At 34.0% G+C, this 23,428-nt stretch overlaps 1 protein-coding gene across 1 annotated transcript in view; it reads right to left on the bottom strand.

Annotated features, from left to right (window-relative positions):
* Nucleotides 1-23,428, bottom strand: part of Rs1 (Dead-box helicase Rs1) — a 75,459-nt gene that overhangs the window by 48,127 nt on the left and 3,904 nt on the right. Inside the window, exons 3-9 of the mRNA XM_081745373.1 lie at nucleotides 18,221-18,353; nucleotides 17,137-17,270; nucleotides 12,896-13,198; nucleotides 9,113-9,240; nucleotides 7,931-8,128; nucleotides 3,759-3,903; nucleotides 1,020-1,154 (exon numbers count right to left, since the gene is read on the bottom strand). Coding sequence (XP_081601499.1) covers nucleotides 1,020-1,154; nucleotides 3,759-3,903; nucleotides 7,931-8,128; nucleotides 9,113-9,240; nucleotides 12,896-13,198; nucleotides 17,137-17,270; nucleotides 18,221-18,353 — 1,176 coding nt within the window. The remainder of the gene's footprint in view (nucleotides 1-1,019; nucleotides 1,155-3,758; nucleotides 3,904-7,930; nucleotides 8,129-9,112; nucleotides 9,241-12,895; nucleotides 13,199-17,136; nucleotides 17,271-18,220; nucleotides 18,354-23,428) is intronic.

Below are 23,428 nucleotides of genomic sequence, written 5' to 3' on the forward strand. Positions count from 1 at the left end.
TTATCAATATTATAAATTGAATTATTTTAACAGTAAAGTAAATCTGTACTCGTAAGATAGTATACAGCTATATAAATACACACTGCGATAATGAACAGCAATGCTCAAGAATGACAATCTAGTCACCTATGTCACTGTGTCTCTTCATCTATACCCCTGAACCTGTGGATTAATTGCAAGGCTTAAGTGAGCCTTTTTTTTTTTATTTATTTATTTATTTATTAGACACGATCTTTCAGAATTCAAAATCTAATTGAACGTAGAAAAGCTTTTCTTATTTATTGAACTGGAAGATAAACTGCTCCAATTCGAAGTGGGTACTGACTATGAAAGCATTCAACTTTACACACCGTAATGTAATTTTAATTATCCTGTTCGTCACAGGCTTCTAATATTTTAAAATTCTTAAAAACTTCAGTATAAAGCATTAAGAAAATTGTAGTTGGAAATAAAATTTTATATATATATATATATATATATATATATATATATATATATATATATATATATATATATATATATATATATTGGGTACAACAGATAATTAATTTTTCACATAATTATGCTTTATTTCACATATTATGATTCTATGCTTTATGTTTTCAGAATTACATTTTCTTTTACATCATATGCTTTATTTTTTAAACATTATTCTTTTAAAATTAGTCTTACTTCGACCCTTAGCCAAACAAAAACATAATCAGGGTAACAACCATATATCTAACATGTTATGCTTATTGTGCTTTTGGATTGCTGTAATTATTAGTATGAAACATAGTACTGTATTCAGAGTAACTAAAAACACGATCAGAGATTTTTAAACAGAGATAAGTAGAAGAATGGAGAAAATTAGTTGGGCCGAATGTAAAAGTAATGAGAAGTTCCTGGACACAGCAAGACAGAAAATAATATTATAGATTTACAAAAGGAAAACATTGTTTACTATATTGCTTGCTAAGAAATTTTATTCTATAAGCTAACCACAAATCTTTTTACACGAGATTAATACTTCTACTTACGGTTTTGACACCTCTAATATCCAGACCTCTTGCAGCAACATCTGTCGCTACAAGCACATCCAATTCTTCATCTTTGAATTTTTTTAATGCTTCCAAACGTTGAGGTTGTGTTAAATTACCATGCAGCTCGCCAACCTGAAAGAATATTTTTACACAATTAAAATAATAAAAACAAACAGGGTACAGATTACAAATTTTATATCCTAAGAGAAAACTATGTATAAAGTCAGTCACAGTTAGTAATGATGTGAAGTTTGCTCATTCTAATTAGTAATCAGAAGCTTCTTATACTGAATTTTTAGAAATGATATTCAGTATATTATACGTTACGATGAGTTAAAAGAAAGAAAAAAAAAGTAATACGAAAATGGGACGATCTACATGAAGACTCTTTTTCAACATTTGCCCAATTTTTAAAATTTGCTTATTTTTTACATTTTCATTCGCTACTTAAAACCCATATATATTGTTTCTATGTGAACAACTTAAATACTACGCAAGATCAATGTACGAGGGTAAATAAAAAAAGTGAAGACAATTTTCACTTAATATCTTTATTTCCACACAGGGAGAAAAACTACATATATCCGTTTTCTACATATGCTCCCTGTACGGTAATGCTCTTTTAGTATCGTGTAATTAGCTTCTGTATCTCGTCCGCGAAGATTATTTTTGGTTTCTCACGAAGCCACGTCAGCATTGCCTGCTGGACCTCGTCAACTGACCTGAAACGACGATCACGCAACACCTCCTTTAAACAGAAGATTTGGTAATCCGATGGTACCAGGTCAGGGTTGTATGGAGAATGGGGATGCAACTCAAAGCGTCTACTGTTGCCATTCCTGTACAAAGCCTGACATCGTGGAGTACAAGCGCCCACTTAGACAGCAGTCTTCGTCGCTCTTGATGAATTGCAGATTTCAGTTTGTTTTGCAGGATCACACAATAACTTCCGGTATTTACAGCTTTCCCTGTGGGTCTACGGTGTGCTGTTCCTGAATAGTGCATTCGCACTGAATATCATACTTGAGTCCAAACGTGTGGCCTGTTTGCTATGCGACACTCGACTGAGTACGACAGTGAGGCATAGTCCTAACTGCACATTACTACAAGTATACAAGTGATGACATCAGACATATCCAGTCTTTATTATTTCTGGTAAAACACGAAATCGTATTTACTTTTGATTTATCCTCGTATATTTAGTATTATATAAGTTGATCCAGTATTATATAAGTTGTAAATCAACAATGAAAATGTAAGTAACTCAACTATATTCTAAATGTTGATGATGATTCCCAAACGGAGAACAACGACTGGGAAATTCCTTCCACAGCTCTTTGGTTACTTTGCGAAGAGATAACTAAGTATATAATTTTGAGTCATCTGAATATCTGAACAAGAATCAAGAGAAACTTCCACAGGAAGATATTCATCCAGTAACGCTGCTTTCTTTGCAACAGCATACAGCAGTTACATAGACGAACACTATCACTCGTAGCAAGGATTATGAACTTAAACTTACTAAAGCACAACACATGGGTTTCCATAAAAGAAAAACATATCCGAAGATTAAGATTTTCTATTTTTTCTACGATAGTTCCACAATTTAAGATGCTACTGAAAAAAAAGTGATAAACACACAGAAACTGTCGAAATGATTCACCTAATTTGAGATACAAGGTAGAAACGTTCTATTTGAATTATGTATCTTATAGCACTTATCAGTATATATACAAACAGCTTACCAAATGTTCAATTTCTATTAGTTGATGCTTATAATTTCAACTTTTAGCGTTCTGCTGTCTTCATCTAAGTATCAGAAAGAACAAATAGTGCTCTTAGTTACCTATAGGTGGAACAACGTCCTTTGCATTTGGTGTTAAAAACTACAAATGTATCCTCTTGTATTTTTGCGTGGCTTTATTAAAATTACGAAACATACATCAATGATACCGGTGAAAAAATCTAAAGTTGGCCTTAGTACTGTGTTAAATTTTTTCGGTAACTATTACTGAATACTTCGAATATTAATGGATAAACAAATAGAATTCCGAGTTTCTTTAAAGATTATTTATATACAGAGGCGGATACAAGAGGCTCATAACACCTTCCTTAAGCTGTAAATTTACATCATTGGGCACTTGGTTGTATTTTACAATTAACAATATGGCATAGGGACATGTATAATCAATTTTTCGCAAACTCGTGTATATATATATATATATATATATGACATCAGGAATCAAATGCATCACCTAACAAACAGCTATTAATTCGAAATCAATTACGTTAGATGCTTAGTATTGGCCATCTTGACTCTTTCTCCCTCTCTATATATACGTTTCAAAATGTTACTGTTAACTTCGAAGCGACGGAGCAATCAAAACGATTGTAGCTACAACAAACTAGAACCGTGGTAAAATAAACACAGTAAATATTATGCATATTTCGCAGATACATCATACATTATTAATAGAGAATTGGTGAAGGGCCAAGTCAATCCAGACACACTTCAGCATTTGCCTTTCTAATGTGGTTTTTGTGTCTGAAGTGAAACACTTTTATTACTTCCATTGTTTACATACAAACTTAAATTTCTTGCTTTGTGTCCCTCTTATTTTGTCTTGGTAACTCAACAAGACAGAGCCTACAGTATCACTATACTCTTTGCTTACATTAAAAAAGATATAGAAGTAACATTTAAAATAAACACAATATTGCATATTTTTACATTACCTTCACACCGAGTAACCCAAGCTGTATGTGAACTGTATGTGCCTGCTTCTTTGTTTGCACAAATACCATGGTATGATCGCGAAACGTTCGGCAAATCAATGCAGCCAAAATGGCTTCTCTGTCACCTTCTCTATGAGATCGAATTCTGAAATTGTAAAATATATATTATCAATAGTGTGGATTCTGATAAATCACGATTTACAAAGATTTATTATATGTCACTACACATTTATTTCCCCTACTTTAATACATAAAGACCAAAATTATTCAGATGAAGAATAACTAATTGATAAACTCAAAATGTACATGTTTTAAAAAATCATATTAAACGTAGAATTTTCGCTGACAGTATTATCAAGATTTAGGTAAGGAAAAGTATTTTATGGAGATCGAAATTAGTATATTTTGAATTTATTGATGACTGCTCTTCAAGCAATTTACGTTATAATGAAAACTCATTACTTTAAGTAATACTACTATTGTAATTACGTTTAAGTAAAGATTTTCCATTTGGTAGAACTGGATGCACCGATCAGGCTCGTAATTGTTTAATGGAAATAATTTCGACTTTTAAAAATGTACATATTCGAAATTAACAATAATATTCCTCGATCGAGGACAACCAACATCAAGACGTAACAGAATTACTCATATAACCAAGAAGCTTATTGCTTCCAACAAATAAGTACTCATGTCTAGCATAAATGCTAAACTTGAAACAACCAAGGATTAACACGAGTCGTGAATCATCTTTAATTAAATTAGTACTCTAAATGAGATACTACAGATCCAACAGTAATCAATACGTTATTTTTATGTTCCATTATTTATATAGTTGTTTGGCAAATCTATAACTAAAATTGTCGATCTCTTTCTTCTTTTCGAGTTCCGATACTGTCTTTATAAAATTTACGAAATACTTTCCGTCCCAGCTCACACTATAAAAATTAACGTAAAGAAGAAAAGAAAATTACAGAGTTCTTATGTCCACGTTTAAAGGCAAAGCAGATGTACTAATGTAGTTCAATAAAATACATGGATGAGTTAAAAAAAAAAAAAAGCAAATAATATTTCGATCATTTGTTTTATGTGTGAAGTTACTTACTAAGAAACGGACAAGTAGAAGCCATCGTTGCACCATTTCAACTTATTTTTCGGCCTATTCTTCGATATCAGGTCTTGTCCTTCGAGAGGAAGAACTCTTGCACTACAGCTTTTACCTCCTCGTAGTTGTTGAAGCACCGTGTATGCAAGAGTAAAGTTATAGATCAAAACAAACAATAATCCAAGTGTTCGAGGTCTGGACTAAATACTGGTTGTAGCAATTATCAATCTCCTCAAGTTCTATTCCGGGTCATTGTCTGCTTTTGTGTTTCTTGCTACAGAAGGGCTCGCAGAACATTTTTGACACAGAATGATATATATCCACTCCAACTGTTTGCATTGATAGTTCGACCGATCGCAACGAAACCGTAGTAAACTATCCTCTCATAATTTACTAGACGTAGAGCATCACTATGTATTCGAAACGCATATTTGGCAACAGATTTCGGCACCTGGCTCTTGTTTAATCACTGATTATGCAGTGATTAAACGATTACGATTACGATTTCAGAATAATATCAACTTTTTGCAGTACGAAATTATTCTCTTCACAAAACGGAGACCAAGTGGTTTCTGTAGAATTTCCTTGCATATATTCAGTCTCTGGGGTTGTACTGGGATCAATTCATGAGGTAAAATTCGGAAGCTCCGCGTGCTTCTACTGAAATCGTAAAGATGACGAACCACACTAGAGTATGAGATACTGACAAGTAAACCTTACGTTTGGGTGAATCGAGTTGCTGACTGAGACACATATGAGAAAGTAGTACTAAATGTGGTCAGTATTTCAGTGAAGTTTTAGGTGCGAAGCTCCAGGGGTTTAGGAGATACAGCTACCAGAACATCACATGGAAGTACAGAATAGTCTTCATACAGTTGGAGGTAAAAGCTCTGTAAGACCTCTTGTAACGACAAAAGGTGAATAACAAATATATGGGTACATATTAGGACTAGGGAGAAGTCATATAGTAAGAATATACCTGACGGCGGCCATCTTGAAATCCGCCATTTTGAATTAAGGTTAAGTTTTTAAAATAGGAATAGGGTCATGTGATACATGATTTAAGGCGCAAATTCAATCAGAAGAACAATGGTGACGTTAATTTTGATTTACGCGCAATTGGTAAAAAGTTACAGGGAAATTAAATATTATTGCAGCATATGTATTAGTCCTTTACCCCACCTTGTAAACTTTGTGTTAATGATAATAATTAAATAAAAAGCAGGTGAATAAATATTAGGTGTATGGTAAGAGTTGCCTTGATGGCGACCATATTCAAATCCGCCATTTTGAATCAGACAAAAGTTTTAAACAAAACGCATAACAGTGACACCTTATTAATAGCAAATTTTTACCATAACTCCAACGGTATAACCATTTTTGCTTTATCATTAACCAGCACAAAATTAAATGGATCGCTCCTTACGACTACTGCTTTGACGAAATTGTTAACGACAAATGTGCCAAGTGTAACTCGATTGCCTTTGTCAGGTGTGCTTACTGTGAGCAGAGCATTTGTGCAAGTCATGCACTCTTTTCTGAACTACATACTGATTGTACTAATTGAGGACTTTCTGGAAGAAAGACCCAAGTTCAATTATGACTCAATTCCACTTTGGTCGTTTTTCCTTAAATTAGCAACTTGTTTATGCGATAACAAATGCTGGTTAATGATAAAGCAAAAATGGTTATACCGTTGGAGCTATGGTAAAATTTGCTATTAATAAGGTGTCACTGTTATGCGTTTTGTTTAAAACTTTTATCTGATTCAAAATGGCGGATTTGAACATGGCCGCCATCATGGCAACTCTTACCATAGACCTAATATTTATCCACCTGCTTTTTATTTAATTATTATCATTGACACAAAATTTACAAGGTGGGGTAAAGGGCTAATACATATACTGCAATAATATTTAATTTCCCTGTAACTTTTTACCAATTGCGCGTAAATCAAAATTAACGTCACCATTGTTCTGCTGATTAAATTTGCGCCTTAAATCATGTATCACATGACCCTATTCCTATTTTAAAAACTTAACCTTAATTCAAAATGGCGGATTTCAAGATGGCCGCCGTCAGGTATACCCTTACTATATGACTTCCCCCTAATCCTAATATGTACTCATATATTTGTTATTCACCTTTTGTCGTTACAAGAGGTCTTACAGAGCTTTTACCTCCAACTGTATGAAGACTATTCTGTACTTCCATGTGATGTTCTGGTAGCTGTATCTCCTAAACCCCTGGAGCTTCGCACCTAAAACTTCACTGAAATACTGACCACATTTAGTACTACTTTCTCATATGTGTCTCAGTCAGCAACTCGATTCACCCAAACGTAAGGTTTACTTGTGAGCTCACCTGACAACCTCCGAGTGCAAAACACTGCATTTGCCTCTATGTTCTGGCGCATAACCTCAGAATCTCTTTACCTGTCCTTGTCTCATAGGGGAGATTCTTGCAACCTGAGCGAAATTTCTCGTACTGATCAACTTCTTCACCATTCTCATAATTAATGTTTCGGTTAGCTTTCGCAGCGTTATGGAGTTCGAAATCATAAAGACTAAGTTCCTTAATTAGAATCTGTTGCACCTTCATCTTTGCGAGTGTCGAATAATATACGAAACGAAGCAGTACATATTCTTTCAGGGTTCAATTTATCACTATTTATTTTCGTGCTAGAGAGCACCTTCAATGGCTTGAATTACTTGTCACGTGTTACACACGCAACAAACAATGAACGTACACTAATACTACAAAACTTATGACTCATCCTTGTATTATACATATTTGCTTTACTTCCATAGCTCTTACTTTGTGCAGCTTTAATCTAAAGAACAAACTGTCAAAACTATTAGGCAAAAGTTTAAGTTGCGGGACGTTTCTATGAAATATTTCGAATGAATCTGCAATATTCTCCGTAAGTTTTCAGGACCAGTGCATAACTTGCCTTTCCGCATCTGGATAACTTCTGCAGACACTTAGCACGCACACAATTCTTCGTTAGATATGAAGCACACCACACAATTTATAAGAAAAGAAAACTTGCTTTAAGGCAACTTACCTTATAAATTCCTGCCGAAGATTAAATGCAACATCCTGATTACTGTCAACAAATATTTTAACAGGTTTCTTCAACGAAACTGCAGCCAGATCGTTTACTTCTTCAGTCATAGTAGCAGAAAACAGAAGTGTTTGCCGGGTTCGACTACATTGTCGGATAATTTCCTTCATTTGTTCTGCAAAGTATTCGTCCAACATCCTTTGGGGAAAAGATGAACAAAAACTTAGTAATGATGTCGAATAAAGTACTATTATTTTATTTATTTATCAATTTTAAATTCTACATTTAATTATTTCAGAGTTAAAGATTCACTCAGGTTATAAGATTGAACTCAGAATGATGGTGTACCTAAATACATACGCAGAGTAAAGAATATGAAAGAAAATAATCTACATGTATATCGAAGGCATTAAATCAGAGTAACTAAGCGATCAGTACAGTTTCTATATAGTGCGCATGGTCCCAGACCCTTCATTCTCCATCAGCCTACAAGGAGCAACCGCTAAAATATAAATAATCAGTAACAACTATGCACCATCTTTACTATTGTTTTTACATTTCATTCAGTTGTCACTAAAATTTTAAGAAATGTAACTTGCCAGGACAATGCATTTATGACCCATTTCTATTTTGTACAAATAAATAGACAAATAAGAATTTAAAAAAAAGAAAAGGAGTTGAGTTGTTATTCACAACGCTTTGAAATTATACTATTCGTTCTTGTTGCATATATTTAAATTTCTTTATTCGGTCTTTACATATTTATAAGGGTTCAGCTACACTCATTATGATACAATCACTCCACCATTTTCTCTAGATTTTATATCCGATCTATTACATTATTCGGATTTATTTAAAACAATTTTCGCAAGCCTGAGCAATTTATAAACAATTTATAGATCACGACATTTAAGCTCTCTCAGCCAATCCAGTGGAAAGCGCGTGCCCTTCTGGTGCACATGGTACTGGGTTTGATTCCCGGTAGGAAAGCACAAAAATATTTAATTACACTATCATTCACTTTCATTAATCATCCGTCTACTTTAGCCTGAAGGGCATAACCGTGGAAAGTTAAAACGAAAATTTCATTTCATTCCATCGAGATATTTAAGTTTTCTAAAAGAGCTGGGAAAAAATATTTTAAATAAGTAACAGCGATTATCTTCTTTGTATATATATTACCTGTCTGCTTCATCCAAAACCAAGATTTCAATACTGTCGAGACTAAAGGATGATGTATTTTTAAGATGATCTATTAACCTTCCTGGGGTTGCTATGACAATATCAGGATTTTTACGTAGAACACTTTCCTAAAAAAGAAAAAATATATATATATATTTGGTTTATACACATAGGATAAGATGTTAATTCATCAATTACAGAAATATGAAATTAAATCTGATCATTTGGCCTGCCAATCATGAACTTTTCATAAGAAAAACCACTGAATCAAAATCAAGATTCTCCCTCATATACACACCTGCGTGAACTCGAATTCTCTACTTGCAAATCGAAGAGCTTGTAACCAATAAGATGAAGCCAAACTCAACTATTTTCTCCTTTTATATTATTATTATTATTATTATTATTATTATTATTATTATTATTATTATTATTATTATTATTATTATTATTCCTTTTTGTTCGAAGATAATCACATCATTCGCAAAACATTGTATTGTCCAGTGGTGTTGATGCATACAAACTTAAACCTATAAAAATAGCTTTAATATACTTCTTGTAACTCGCACTACATTTTAAATGGAAAAGATTTAAGAAAATGAGAGACCAAATTTAGGACAATATTTACATCATATAGAACTAGCCCTTATTCAATCTTTCGTAAAATAAGCATTCACTTCAATTGCGCCAATTATAAATTTCTTCCCAAAATGAATACATGGCAAAAATCTTACAAGCAAAGTGAAGTGCACAAGCAACTTTTTCACAAAATCATCGGGTAATAATTTTACGCTGTAGTTTGTTGAATTGAATTTTCAAATGATATGATAATTTTTCTTTTTAAAGTTTTAAGTAAGACTTTTCAGATAAAAAATTTAAGTCTTCAAAGTTTAATTTTTCTTGTACTTTAGGTAAGAATGTAGGTCGAAACGTTACTCTGAAATCTGTTTATAACAAAATACGATGGCGATTCAACTTCTATTTTTTCTTCTTCTTGAAAGATCTAAAAAATTTTACTTCGTTTTCAGAGCACTCGTAAAACCATCCCTGATCTTTAATGAAATAGGGTAAACATTTTGACGTACAGTAAAATGGTGACCGACCGAAAATGTAAAATGCACAGTCAAGCAGCACTGGATCATAAAGCTCTTAGTAAAGGAACGTGAACCTGCTGAAACTTTAAGATTATTAACTGTACAAAACACTGATGAAAATCTGTTAAAATTACAAATGTATGGTTAGTGTTCAGCGTTCAATGTAGTGCTAAGAGACTCCGCTGTTAATTTGATCCGTATTGCTCTCCAACCCACTACTGTTAACATTAATATTTGTCGAATTTGATTTAAGGACCTTATTTTACCAATCGGTGCATGAGCTCCATTGTGGCTATGTGAATAGCGTACGCGCCTTTGTCATGGGAGACCCAGATTCGTTTCCTGGAGAGAGCTCATTGGTTTGGATCCCATGTTAAACTGTAGGTAGACCTCTCATAGCCTCGTTATTGAAAGAGATGGTGAACCCAAATCTAACTAACAATTGAGGCATAACAATGCAACAACTAGAATAATAATATCAGTGTTGGAAGCGTCGAAAACAATGGAACAATCAGATTCAAACACCAGTGTTGAGAGCGTCGAAACAATAATTCAATATACTTGCATTTCGGAATATTATAGCCAGGTTGGACCCCAACAAATGTTGTCCTTTGAGTAGAAGTTACTCAGGAAGGAAATGTCGTCACGGCATTTGCAAGAAGATGATGAGTTCCTGTCAACATACGATGTAGAGTGGCGGCATATTGACGAAACAGTAATTTGTACGATTTTTGAAACATGAGTCACAATCATCGCAGATCACAACAGCAAACTGTTACCAATAGAAGTCAATGACGCTCTACGAAGAAAAAACAGCATAATTTCCTTCATGACAATGCATGTCCTTCCACTGCTATTACATCAGCAATTGTCATTGACTTGGTCGATCCTAAAAACCAGAGTTCTCCTCGAGTGATTAATATTTCTCTGAACCACTGCAGGAATACTTGGAAGAACAAAAATTCCAACTGCAATGATGAGGTCGAGAAATATATGAAAAGATGGTTCACACGCCTCCCAAATAACACTACACGCTAGAATATGTGAATTCCCACATCGATGGGACGAATAGTAATTTGTCAATGAGTGTGTTTGGAGAACAAAATGAGACTGGTAAGTAACTGATTCATTTACTCACCTAATATTTATGTTATTCCCATTAGCAGTGGAATCATCGCCATATTATTCTAGTGTCTTAGATGTACGTATCAGTTGCTATTAAACGATATAGCTCTGTTAGTGTACTGAATGTTGTTTAACCTTTATCTTTTGATATTCTATCAAAATATTCTTAAGAACATTACAAAGACTTAATTTTTTTAAAAAAGATATTCCGCATTCCTCTGAAATACAATTGATAAAATTTTATAGATGTTGATTTCGGTTAATCATGTAAATTTTATTTTGTCAATCGGAAGGTCGAAATTTCGAGTTTTTGCTATTCTCAGATTAAGGGAAGGATTAAGTTCTTTCAGGATATTGCTTTGACAAGTACACAATTTAGCAATGAATAAGATTAAACTTATTAGTGAATAAGGTACCTCCGAGTATTTCGAACTGGTCTTACAAACACGGTCTCATTCGGAAATTTTCGCCGAATGACTTCTGTTAACAAGTGCTTATTATTAAAATCTTAATTTTGTGCTGCTGAGATCAAGTGAAAAAGCAATAACTAAGCGAAGGTCAAATTGCGTTTAATTTGATGTTTCACATCGTTCTTTTCTGTAATTTTCCTTTAAAAACAGATTGATTTTCAATTTACCATTATGATGTTACACCTGATCTTCACCAATGTAGGCCTATAATACTAGTGAATAATCTTGATGTACAGGGTCATTACATGTGTAATCCAGATTATAAACATTTACGTTTAACGGTACTTAGATATACGAAGTGGTATCAATGAAGAAATTTTAAAAAGTCATTTCGCAACAATAGTGATGAATTTGATTTTTGATCTATGAATATTATGCAAGAAAAATATAACTCCTCATTTTTAAGGGGCCTGAGGAGGACGCTGGGTGATGAAGTAGATGTTACATTACTCGGACGGGATAACAGCAGGGGTACAAGTAAGGGGGAACGCGGTAGGACGCCGTTAATCCACTTCCAAAAAATATCTATGGCGTTTACCACTTCATAAAAAATACAATGGACAAAAAGAGCACGAGGGGACAGTGTGACGTCATCCGTCCCCCTACTTTTTCAGATCCACCTTTACCCCTGGGTAACAGCAGGTTGCTGGCAATATGGATGTGATTGACATAGTCTGGCAGTTAGAATAAACAAGTCATAAGCACATATAGTTGAATGTTTAGTTCAAGCGTTAATGCACCTAAGAGGTATGTAGTTTTGTAAACCTTTAGAAGTTTATGACGACATTATATAAATAACAAATTGTAAGAAGTTGTAATTTCTGAATATGTCCAAAGGCGTTAAAATTAGTAATAACATATGATGTAAATTTCAAGAAACATATTTTATATCTCTATCTTCATTTCTAAGAGCTGTTTAATTATCCTTTACATAATTCCCAACAAACGTCAAAATTTTTTCACATTAGAAGCGTTGAATGTAAACTCTCTTTGTCACTCGACATACATCGAGCCACTGAAATATTCATTTACTTTTATAGTTTTAGCTTGAGAAACATTCAAAGGAAAACAAGAGAAATTTAAAAACATTTTACCTGTACTTTGACATCCAATCCACCAACTGATAATCCAATATCAACGTGAGTAAACTGAGCCAATTGTTTCGACACCTGATATACTTGCACGCCCAATTCTCGGGTAGGAACAAGCACTAAAACTCTTGTAATAGGGCTCTCCTTAGGTTTGAATAAAAGTCTTTCCAATATAGGTAGCATGTACGCAGCAGTTTTGCCAGTTCCTGTAGCTGCACAGCCACAAATATCTCTTCCCAACAGAGCAACAGGAATTGTAGCCGCTTGAATCGGAGTTGGATAAATGAAGTTCATTGCTGCAATAGCCTACAAAAGGCAATAAAAAACATGTTCTTAAATTAGTACTAGTTCACTTGGTAATAAATGGCTAAACTGATCGTAACTATATAGCAAGCACCTAGTTATTGTCATTATTAAGATGTACATTTCTTAAAAATTACCAGGAAAGAAAGGATTTGGCAAATAGTCGGAAATATGATTATAGAAAATGATAGAATATCCTCAAGAAATCATGCGGAAATCTAAAATATAAACCTTACAAAACTATGTACTTCAGAAGTAGCTTATAACAGAATATGATTTCAGAAGTTATTTTCTGTTGTTGCCGTATAATATACTATGGCCACTATGTCTTTGGCTCTGACAGTTCTGCACATGGCCAAACCAGTGTTGCCAATTTGTCGTGGGTTTAACCGCACACAGTAAGAAGAAACAGAAAAAGCAAGCAAGTACAATCGAAATGAATTGCTTAATAAATGCTAAATTTTCATGGATTTTTCAAACTTTCCGTGTAAGGAAACAAAATAATAATAGCCGGAATTAAACATAACGAAGTAATCGAGTAAACTGACTTACCATCACTGCCTACATATATTCGTCACTATCGACAGGTTGAACTCCACAATCTTGAAATAATTCGTCAGAGTTAACTGTCGCAATTTTTTCTTCATCGTCACTGTCGTTGCTGCTATCGTCACCATCACCCAATGTTATGATTAAATCTTCTACAGTTTGTTCGAAGACACCTTTAGTTTCCCAAGCTTGCTGAATAATTTTCCACGTATGCTCAACGGCGTTTTTCTGATTATTCGGGGATACTTTCTCGATCGCCTCTATTACTAAATTTTTCACATCACCTACACGAAATATTTTATTATGTTCAGCCACATCTCTTAACTTGAGCCCAAATTACCTCAATTGGGTTAAAATGGCAATGATATGGTGGAAGCCGAATAACTAACTGTATGCCCGTGAGCCTCAGCAATTCCATCGATTTCATATGATGGCTGTCTTGGCTTATAGATTTTTATTAATGCCATTAATTCGGCTTTTTTCATATCTGGTGATACTCCAGGAACATTATTTCTTCCAAGCCAGCTTATTATGTCCTCCTTTTTGCTGTTAGTATTTGGAGGTTTACTCGTTTGAACGGAATGATAAGCCACGTTATCAAGAACGATTACGGAATTCACGTTAATATTTGGAAGTAGACTATTAACAAACCAGTCTTTGAAAGTTGAGGAATTCATTTCCTCGTGATAATCATGAGTGCTCTTTGATTTAAAAAGCAACAATGCCTCAAGTACAAATCCGCGCACAGTCTCGGCATGAAGCAAAACAAGTCGACTTCCCTTGCCAATAGGTGTCTTCATTGTCCTTCGGATGTATCGTCTGTCCACGCACTACTTCTCGTGTGTCCTGCATTCACCCATGTTTCGTCCTGCCATACTAAGTTTTCTGGGTTCATTTTCATCATCACTCAAAAATTTGCAACGAGCCGCAACAATATCGCTTCTTTCCATAAGAACTTTTCTTCCAGAGAATTTCTTCCACCTAAAACGAATTTGGCTTAACACAACACTCAAGCTTGTTTTCCCTCCCTCGAAAAGCCCTGCTTCTTTTAAGGACTTGAGAACCTTACCGAAAGTCGGAAATTCTTTCCTTAAATAATATTGATAGATGTGTTGCCTTAATGCGTCATCCTGGAAACGATCTACAGACGTTTTTACATTGGGTCGATTTCTTTTTTTGCCTGGAGTAACCAAAACTGCCGAAGGAGAATTCAGTTCTTCGGGACATTTTTCTTTTGTTATGTTCTTAACAGTGGGCCTTCCACTTGTAGGGTGTCAACCACTCTGGTACAGAAAGAAGAGGGCCACCATTACCGCGCTCTTTCTCGAAATATTCACGAATCTGTATATCAACTTTCGGCTTTGTCCTTTATAGGCTCCTGTTTTCTTTGTCTTCAGTTCTGAAGATCTAGCCACTGTCAAAAATTAATCACAATATTCTTAACAGCACACCCAAACACACAAAAAGAAAAGAAAGAAAACACAAAGTCGCAATAACGAACACAATCTCATAGCACTTATTACTCAACTATGCACAAACTAAAGGAAGAACACGAAGCGGCAACAACGTCTGGTTTCCATGCCAGCGCGGTAACAGATCGGTCACTCGTTGGGCCTTATGGGGTGGGGGGTCAACCCTAGCTTTCTTTTTCGCATAGCTGTCAGAGCTAGAGATACAGCGGTCGTAGTATAGTGATATCAAGCCATCAACTACAAGACTAAATAGACCAAAGTCTGCTCCAAGATATATGTTGCACAACTACAGCATTTTTGGCAGTTAGGGCTCTTTTTTCATGCCAAATATGAAACAGCTCTCTCTGGGATATAGACATCATATATGAAATGATTAAACACATCAGGTTGCAGTTTGCTGCAGCTATGTCACTATTATTGCATATGAGAACATTCATATATTGCACATAAACATATTTCGAGGTGGATATCTTTATTATTTTCCATTAAAATGCAACACACTGTGTGCGAACAGCAGCTTCAGATGTTATACGCGTGCTACTTGTAGTAAACTCATTTAATTTTTCAGTCAATTTGTATTTCAATCACAGTACATCCCTGCAGCAACAAATCGAGCAGTTCTCGATTTCTAACAATCGAGCGAACGTTGAGCACGATGGGTTAGCCTTGACCCTCTAAATCTGACCACTATTAGTAATACCTGCTGCTGTATCACAACCCGTCTTTTATACGTGCAAACTCATTTCCCTGCAGAACGTCATATCTTTTCTACTGTTGTTCTGTCATCTGTTGTTTCTTTGTGACTCATTACGGTTACAATGGGTGCAATTAAAAGCAACTTCATTTTGAATTTTTGAACAGCTAGATTTTGCATTTCGTCCAGTGTGCGTCAACTGCTTCAGCGTGTCATTCTAAAAACCCAGACTTTCAAACAAAAGTGACGGCGCGTTGAGTTTAGTGCCAGCGCCGATGACAAGACAGAAGGTGCCTGCAATGATGTCGTTGGCTAGCTAATTAAAACGACTCCTCCCTATCCAGCTGAGATGAGAAGCTAATGCCCAACATGTTCTCTATAGCCGTGTTTGAACCACCCAACATACACCGTTTATGCCACGTGCTACCGTTTCGTCAGCGGAAAACTAGTTTTTAAATTAATGAAAACGTATTTTTAAAATTTGGCGCTATATCTAGTATTAATAGAAATTTCGCGCAAAACTGCCAATTTCGCGTTTTATTGCGCAACGGAAACCAATGAAAATACACAGAATATCATAAAACGTCAAGAAACTGAAAATTACTTAATTCTGAAGCATTGCGAAAAACTCGTGCCTCTACTCATCACTCCAGCAACATTCGCTTTGAAGCCTTAAAGAATATAAAATAGTAATACTGAATATATCTATATTGATTATAAAGTCTGCGATATACCTTAACATTTGTCTTAGCTTAATATAATTAAAATAAGTACACAATTTTATGAAACTGAATAATAAGTGTTATTTACCTTGAACCTGGTGATGGTGAGAAATGAATGAAGTAGGAGGAAACGGGAGAACCCCGAGAAAACCCACCAGCACAGTGTTTGTCCACCACAAAGTCCACACGGCGCGAGCTGGGATTGAACCAGGGACCCCAAGCACCGGAGGTGAACGCTCTACCACTGAGCCACCGCGCCCTCTTTCCTTGAACCCGTAGTTTTATTTATAACCAGCTATATATTTCGTTCTCCTACTATTTTGTGAAAATAATGATGAAACTAGACATATGTAAAAGTAATTCGGTGAAATTCTGAGAAAACAGTCTGATGATGCTCGCAGAATTGTAGGAGAACGAAGTAGCTGAATATAAATTAGAAGTATGCATTCTAGGTAAATAATTTTATTATTCAACACTTCAAATACTTTATGATAATACTCATACCTTTAGTAGCGGACGAGATAAATTCATTTCATAAAATGATACATTTTCATTAAACGGAGGAGCATCATCGAAGAATTCTTCTTGCTCTTTCTTCTTTTTCTTCTTTGTTACACGTTCTTTGTCTCTAATAAAGTCTTTAAAATAAAGCAAACATAATCTTACATTTGATTGAAACAGTATACAATTCCGACAATAAATAAATAAAGATGTGTAAAATAAAAGAAATAAGACATTTAACAAAATCCTACTTTAGACAACTACATGGCATAAACATATTACAGTATCACTGTATATCACTTTAGCACACAAAACATTTGCAGTATCTTATTATTATCGTTATTGTTATTATTAATACAATAAGAATCTCACTCAACTGTGACTAGATGTAGTATTCTACAGTATACAAATAGAAACTCCTTTTACAAGACAAGTTTAATTCCATAATAATACGAGTGAATTGAAAATCACCCCATTTCTAACTGAATCATTAATTACATTGTCCTATGAAGTTATTAATGAAATTTTTATTTCGACTTACGCCTATTCGCAGTTACATAACAAAGCACGAAAATTACAATATAAACCTTGTATTCATAATTTTATAGTTTATACCCGAGTAACGTCTGCTAAGTGATATTTTGTTTATGAAATAATATTGTATATATATATTTATATATATTATATATTTTTAAATCTTTAATATTTAACAATATGGTATTGTTATAATTTACACTTATATATATATGAAGTTACACTTAATTTACAAATTCGTATTACTCAAGGGTTTACGGAACGTATTACTTACGTTGATCGGGGAGTAGTATGTCACTATTATTTAGAGACCTGATCAAAAAAGCTGACCATAAACTTTTCTTTAAAAGCCACATTCTCGCAATCGTACATAATAAATAATAGTACTTTGATACTTGAAATAACGATGTTCAAGAACTACGCAAGATTCACGCTTGTTACATTCATTAAGAATACAGAGCTTTTGAAAGAATAATGGTGGATTTTTTCTTTTCTTTTTTTAAACAAGACTATACATTCAAGAAAGAAAGAAACTAGAAGCATACGGTAATACCTTTTTGTAATTCACTCTCTGACAGTATATCGTCCTCTTCACTATCTGACTTTCTACTATTTTGTTCATCCGCATCACTGTCACTCTCCTCTTTGATTTCTTCTTTTACATCGTTGTCGGTTGACTCCTTTTGCTAAAACATAAATGCAATTCATCGACATTTTATTTTGATATAAACTTATAGAGAAAAAAAATTGATTGTAATATGTTTCATCAACACATATTAGAGTTCTGAGAAAGTCAAATACTAAAACAAAACCAAGCATTTATGTAATTTAAAGTGCCTTTTAAAGGATAGCTATGTTCCTTACACAAATATACCTGACATCAACAATCATACATGATACAGATACTACAAAAGTAGTATCATGTTTTATTTACTCATGTTCATCCATTTACGCTTTAATACACTATTTTATTAATATTTAACTAAATTACAAAGAACACCACGGAAACAGTAGCTTCTTTGACTCTTTCTAAAAATGTACACTCATGCCCAAAATGTTAATGAGTTTGCAGGGTACTATTAATACTGATACTATGTGTATAATCAGGAAATGTATAGTTGTGCTAAATTTCATGGGAAAAGAACTATAAATACGAAAATTACAATGAATAAAACAAAATGTTGCTAAATGGACAAGGAAGTTTTATTTTCGTTTTATTGTTCCTATTTACTGCTCTTTTGACATGAAATTTGCTACATACATGTCTTTACCGATTATACACATACTAACATTATAAGAATACAGGGCGAATTCGTTATCACCTACAACAACATATTTATAGAGATGCGACAATAATTTTGGGCATGAGTATACCTCAGTACTGGAATACATATCTCATTTTTTGTGCGTTTTACAAATACACTCATTACCTGCTGGTAGAGATACGAACTTTGGTCTCCTATTTAGAGTCAGGACTTCAAGGGAAGCAATTGTAGAGCTCTCACGTTTGGTGAGAGCGTCTCTGGTTTAGAATCTCAGCCATACAAGCTTCCGATGGACAATATCGTGTTCATTAGTCTTCTCAAGATCTAATTTTTCCCGCTATCAAATCGCATCAATTATTATTCACCTGCATTATCATTCACCTCTTAGCCTTCATAGAATAATCATAGAAAGTTAAGCCAGAATTACGATATAAAAACATGTTTCAAACTAATTTTGAAGTTGTTTTTTGTATATATATATATATATATATATATATATATATATATATGTGTGTGTGTGTGTAAAGGACATTTTTATTAATTTTCTTTTAAACATATACTTTTAGAAACAAGTATTATAGACTTAAATAAATAAAATAATACCCAAGACAGTTGAAGAGAAAGATTTTGAAAATACAGAGAACTTCATTTTACTTTCAAACAGACACTTGGACTTAACTGAATTTCAATTGTAGAATTTATCATAGTCTTTCTGATTTATCACCTGTATTATCATCTTTTAATCCGTAAATTTTAATGAAAACGTGAAGGACGAACACTGGAAATAATGAACTTATTACAACCGAAACTGTCAAGACAAAATGCTAAAATACCGTGAACTCCAATATCTAATCCAGCAAAATGTTACGTGAATTGCGTGTAACTCACTGTTACATGCAATTCTTGTTAGTGTTTGAGAATTCACTGGAGGTAAAATTTTCACTGGAGTTTATCGTACATTATGAACTAAATAGTGGGAAGAAAAAAAATCGATTCGGAACCTCTTTTCAAGTTTCCTTAACAAAGGTAACAGTACTGTGCAAAAAATTTCAGGAGAAACTGGTAGAAGTTATTGCAAAAAGAAATACTTATATAAATAGCTATACTGTTACAAATACAGTAAAAAGTGAAATAAAAATAGCTGAAAGACTTACTGCCAGTGCGAATTTAAATCCCTCAAATTACTGAGATATGTAATAGTTTCTAAAACTAGACTATCCGGTAATAATCTATCTGAACATCAATATTATCAATGCAGATATGATCAATGTCAGCAGATATTAGAATTCATCTGGAAAGAGGACTGAATTTTTCCTAATGGGATTTTGACGATCCGAATCGATAGTCCATCGAAAATTTGACGTTATTATTTTTACCTAATTAAATAGGATGGTAGGGTTGTCAGTTTTGATTTCGCATCTTCTGAACCCTTGGTTAGCCTATCTGGATGGAATCTTTATTCAAATCCCCCTACATTCATTAGTACGGCTGAGTGTCCTAGGCTTCGCGTTCGCTTTCATCCTAAAGTTCCTATTTTTGAGTTTGAGCCGACTTTCAGATGATCATGCTTTCGGTTGTTTAATTGGTTGTCCACTGAAGATTACGTCATTCATGTTCGTTTTTTATTTACTTATTTATTTACTTTACTACACTAGGAAGGTTTCCAAAAACCAATTGTGGAGCAAAGCGGTGATTTTCTCATGTCAGTCATTTCGTGAACACTAATAATAGAAAATCTACTCATTGATTCGAAACAATACATTGTATTGGTAAAAATATCTCACATGGAGAAAAGGTTAATTCCTATTACTTAGCAACGTGAAATACTGTGTTTGTCAGGATCTGGCCACATTACATTTAAACAGATGAATCAATTTAAATAGTTAGGGGTATCTGCACTTGTAGCCCTCTTAAACCACTCTGAAGAAATCGAACAGTTTCCCCTTATATTTTGTTCCAAAAATTCTATTTTACTCCTGACATCACTCTCATATGATTTGCCAACTTTTTCACTATTCATTGAACTACATAACAGAAAATGGCTTTCCGGTGATTATTTCTCCATGGCGCATGCAGTTCCAAGTCTGACAATCTAATATTCTTCCCCAAAATTATAATTATCACCACACAAAATTTGTTCAGGATTCATTAAACAGTGAAAATAAAATGTCCGTACAAAAATATACATCAGTTGCGGAATAATGGCAAGCTACCTTAGCTTCAATTAAGGGGGTGCCAAAATTTGTTTGGAGTTGTGGTGGTTTTTCTCGTATTTTTTTTTTTAACAACCCACTTGGATCTATACGGGTTTTTTCGGGTTTAATTTGTTTTTTTCGAAATAAATCAATGTTTTGGGGGTAAAAGTGTTAAATGTGATTTATGTTTGAAGATTATCATTGTCATAACTTGCAACAATTTTCTATTCACTGCTATTTTGAAAAAAAAAATGGCCGCCATTTTGAAATTTTACATTGGATCGCGAGAAAATCTACATAGTAAATTTAGAATGTTTTGTGCTTCTACCCTCAAAGTTTCAACTTAAAATTCCAAAAATTGCACCTTGTGGTGTGAATACCCGTATTTTGGAAAAATGGCCACTATTTTTAAACTTTACGTTTATATGCCGCCAAAATATATATACAGAAATTTAAGTGTCTCGTGCCTGTACCCTGAAAATTTAAACTTAAAAGACCAAAAGTTGTACCCTGTAGTGTGTGTGGTACAGGCAGACAAACGAACAAATGAAGATCGTGTAATTCTAGGAGCCTGTGACGTTCACCAAATATGAATACCAAATATATTTATTTAACACAAAGATATAATTTATGTTTTATAAAATAAGTGTTTCAAAATCTCTTATATGAAATAAATATTTTCCAGTGTTAAATAAATGGTTTTATTGTTGAAGTTCACTTCTGATACTTTGTGCGTTCAATTACGGAAATATCCCGAGCATTTCTTTCACGACAGGTTTTTCCCGAAAATGCAGGTTTTTTTCTTTTTTTTTCTTTTTTTTTACTGTACATCGAAACTTCCACTAGTACGGAAGTTTGAATTTAGCACTTGAAATAGTAAGCGTTACGTAGTTTTCAAAACTCCGAATATTAAGCTTCTTAAATTTGACAAGAATCTTTACGCTATTGCTGGTGTTGATTCCACAGAATGCTTTTTGAAGAGTAGCAACAAATGACTGGACTAAACTGTTGAAAAACCAAATTTTACTGAAGGATACTTGTGTTACCATCAAAGGCAAGAAATAATAGTAATACTTTTACTAATGTATTTACATATTTACTGAAAATATAAAATTGCATATTTTACTTCAAAGAAACACAAGCTAAGTTTTTTATTCATTTAGTGCATTCAGAACTTTATAAAGGTCTTATATTGAAAAGTTCTTATGTTGAATGATTGTTGTGTATCTTAACGTGAAAGCATCTAATTCGCCGAAGGAAAGTCTAAAACCTGACAAAAATCACTTGCAATCAATGAATAAAAATCAATGCAACCTTAGTTGTACCAATAATATCCTAACAAAAAAAACTTAAAAACCCAGGTGGGTTTTAAGATGAGTCCAACTTGAAAAAAGCTTTGACTTTTTTCGGGCTGGGCCCACTTGGACAAACCTTGCTGTAGCCACTCTGATGTTTAAACATTTTCCCAGCACTGTTTTACTGTTCTCTTTCACAGAGAATGTGGATGAAAAAGAGCCATGATGTATGTTTCCCAATAAAGGTTTACATTCGCCATCATTTCGCTAGCACCAAAGTAACACTCCGGGACCCACAAACTCAGTACCATAGTAACGACGACGGTACTCGGATTCTTCCGTAACTACGCAAGTGACAGCAGCGTTACCAGTTGGGTCGGGTATAAACTGATCAATCTGTTGTACTCAAGTCTCCTACATTCACTGGTGGGGACAATACTTTAGACCCAATATTTGTCACCCATTCAGAATGTCTATTACCTCCCCTCCCCCAGGTGATTAAGCCGATATTTTGTTCATCGTATTTTAAATTCCATAATCGATGGTCCACTAAAATTAGCTGACATCATCTTTTCTTATCTGCCGAGCCGAACTGAACGTCCGTCAGTACCACGCTAACAGCGTAAGCCAGAACATATGCATTTCAACTTCTTACGTATTTTACAGGAGTGAGCATCGTAAACTCGAAGCGTCGTACATTGGGACTGTTGTCTTCTGAGCCCCCTCCCCCTTCCTTTACACTAAAAGCACTTTACACAAAACTAAAAACAGAAGTACCTGCAGCGCAATATAAATACCGATTTTTATTTGTTTGTTTAAGTTTTTCTTAGTGTAATTATATTTCCATTGTTCCCTACTCAGCATTTTATATATAAGATTTGTACACAATACTGATAAAACATTATTTGTCTTTTTTTTTTTTTTTTTTTTTTTTTTTTTTAAATAGACACATTGCTATAGAAAATAGAAAATTATTGTTCTCTCTCTACACGTTGGAGTTATTGTT

The sequence above is a fragment of the Thermobia domestica genome, chromosome 2 (assembly GCF_964235325.1).
Source record: "Thermobia domestica chromosome 2, izTheDome1.hap1.1, whole genome shotgun sequence".
In the NCBI taxonomy this organism is placed as follows: Eukaryota; Metazoa; Arthropoda; class Insecta; order Zygentoma; family Lepismatidae; genus Thermobia; species Thermobia domestica.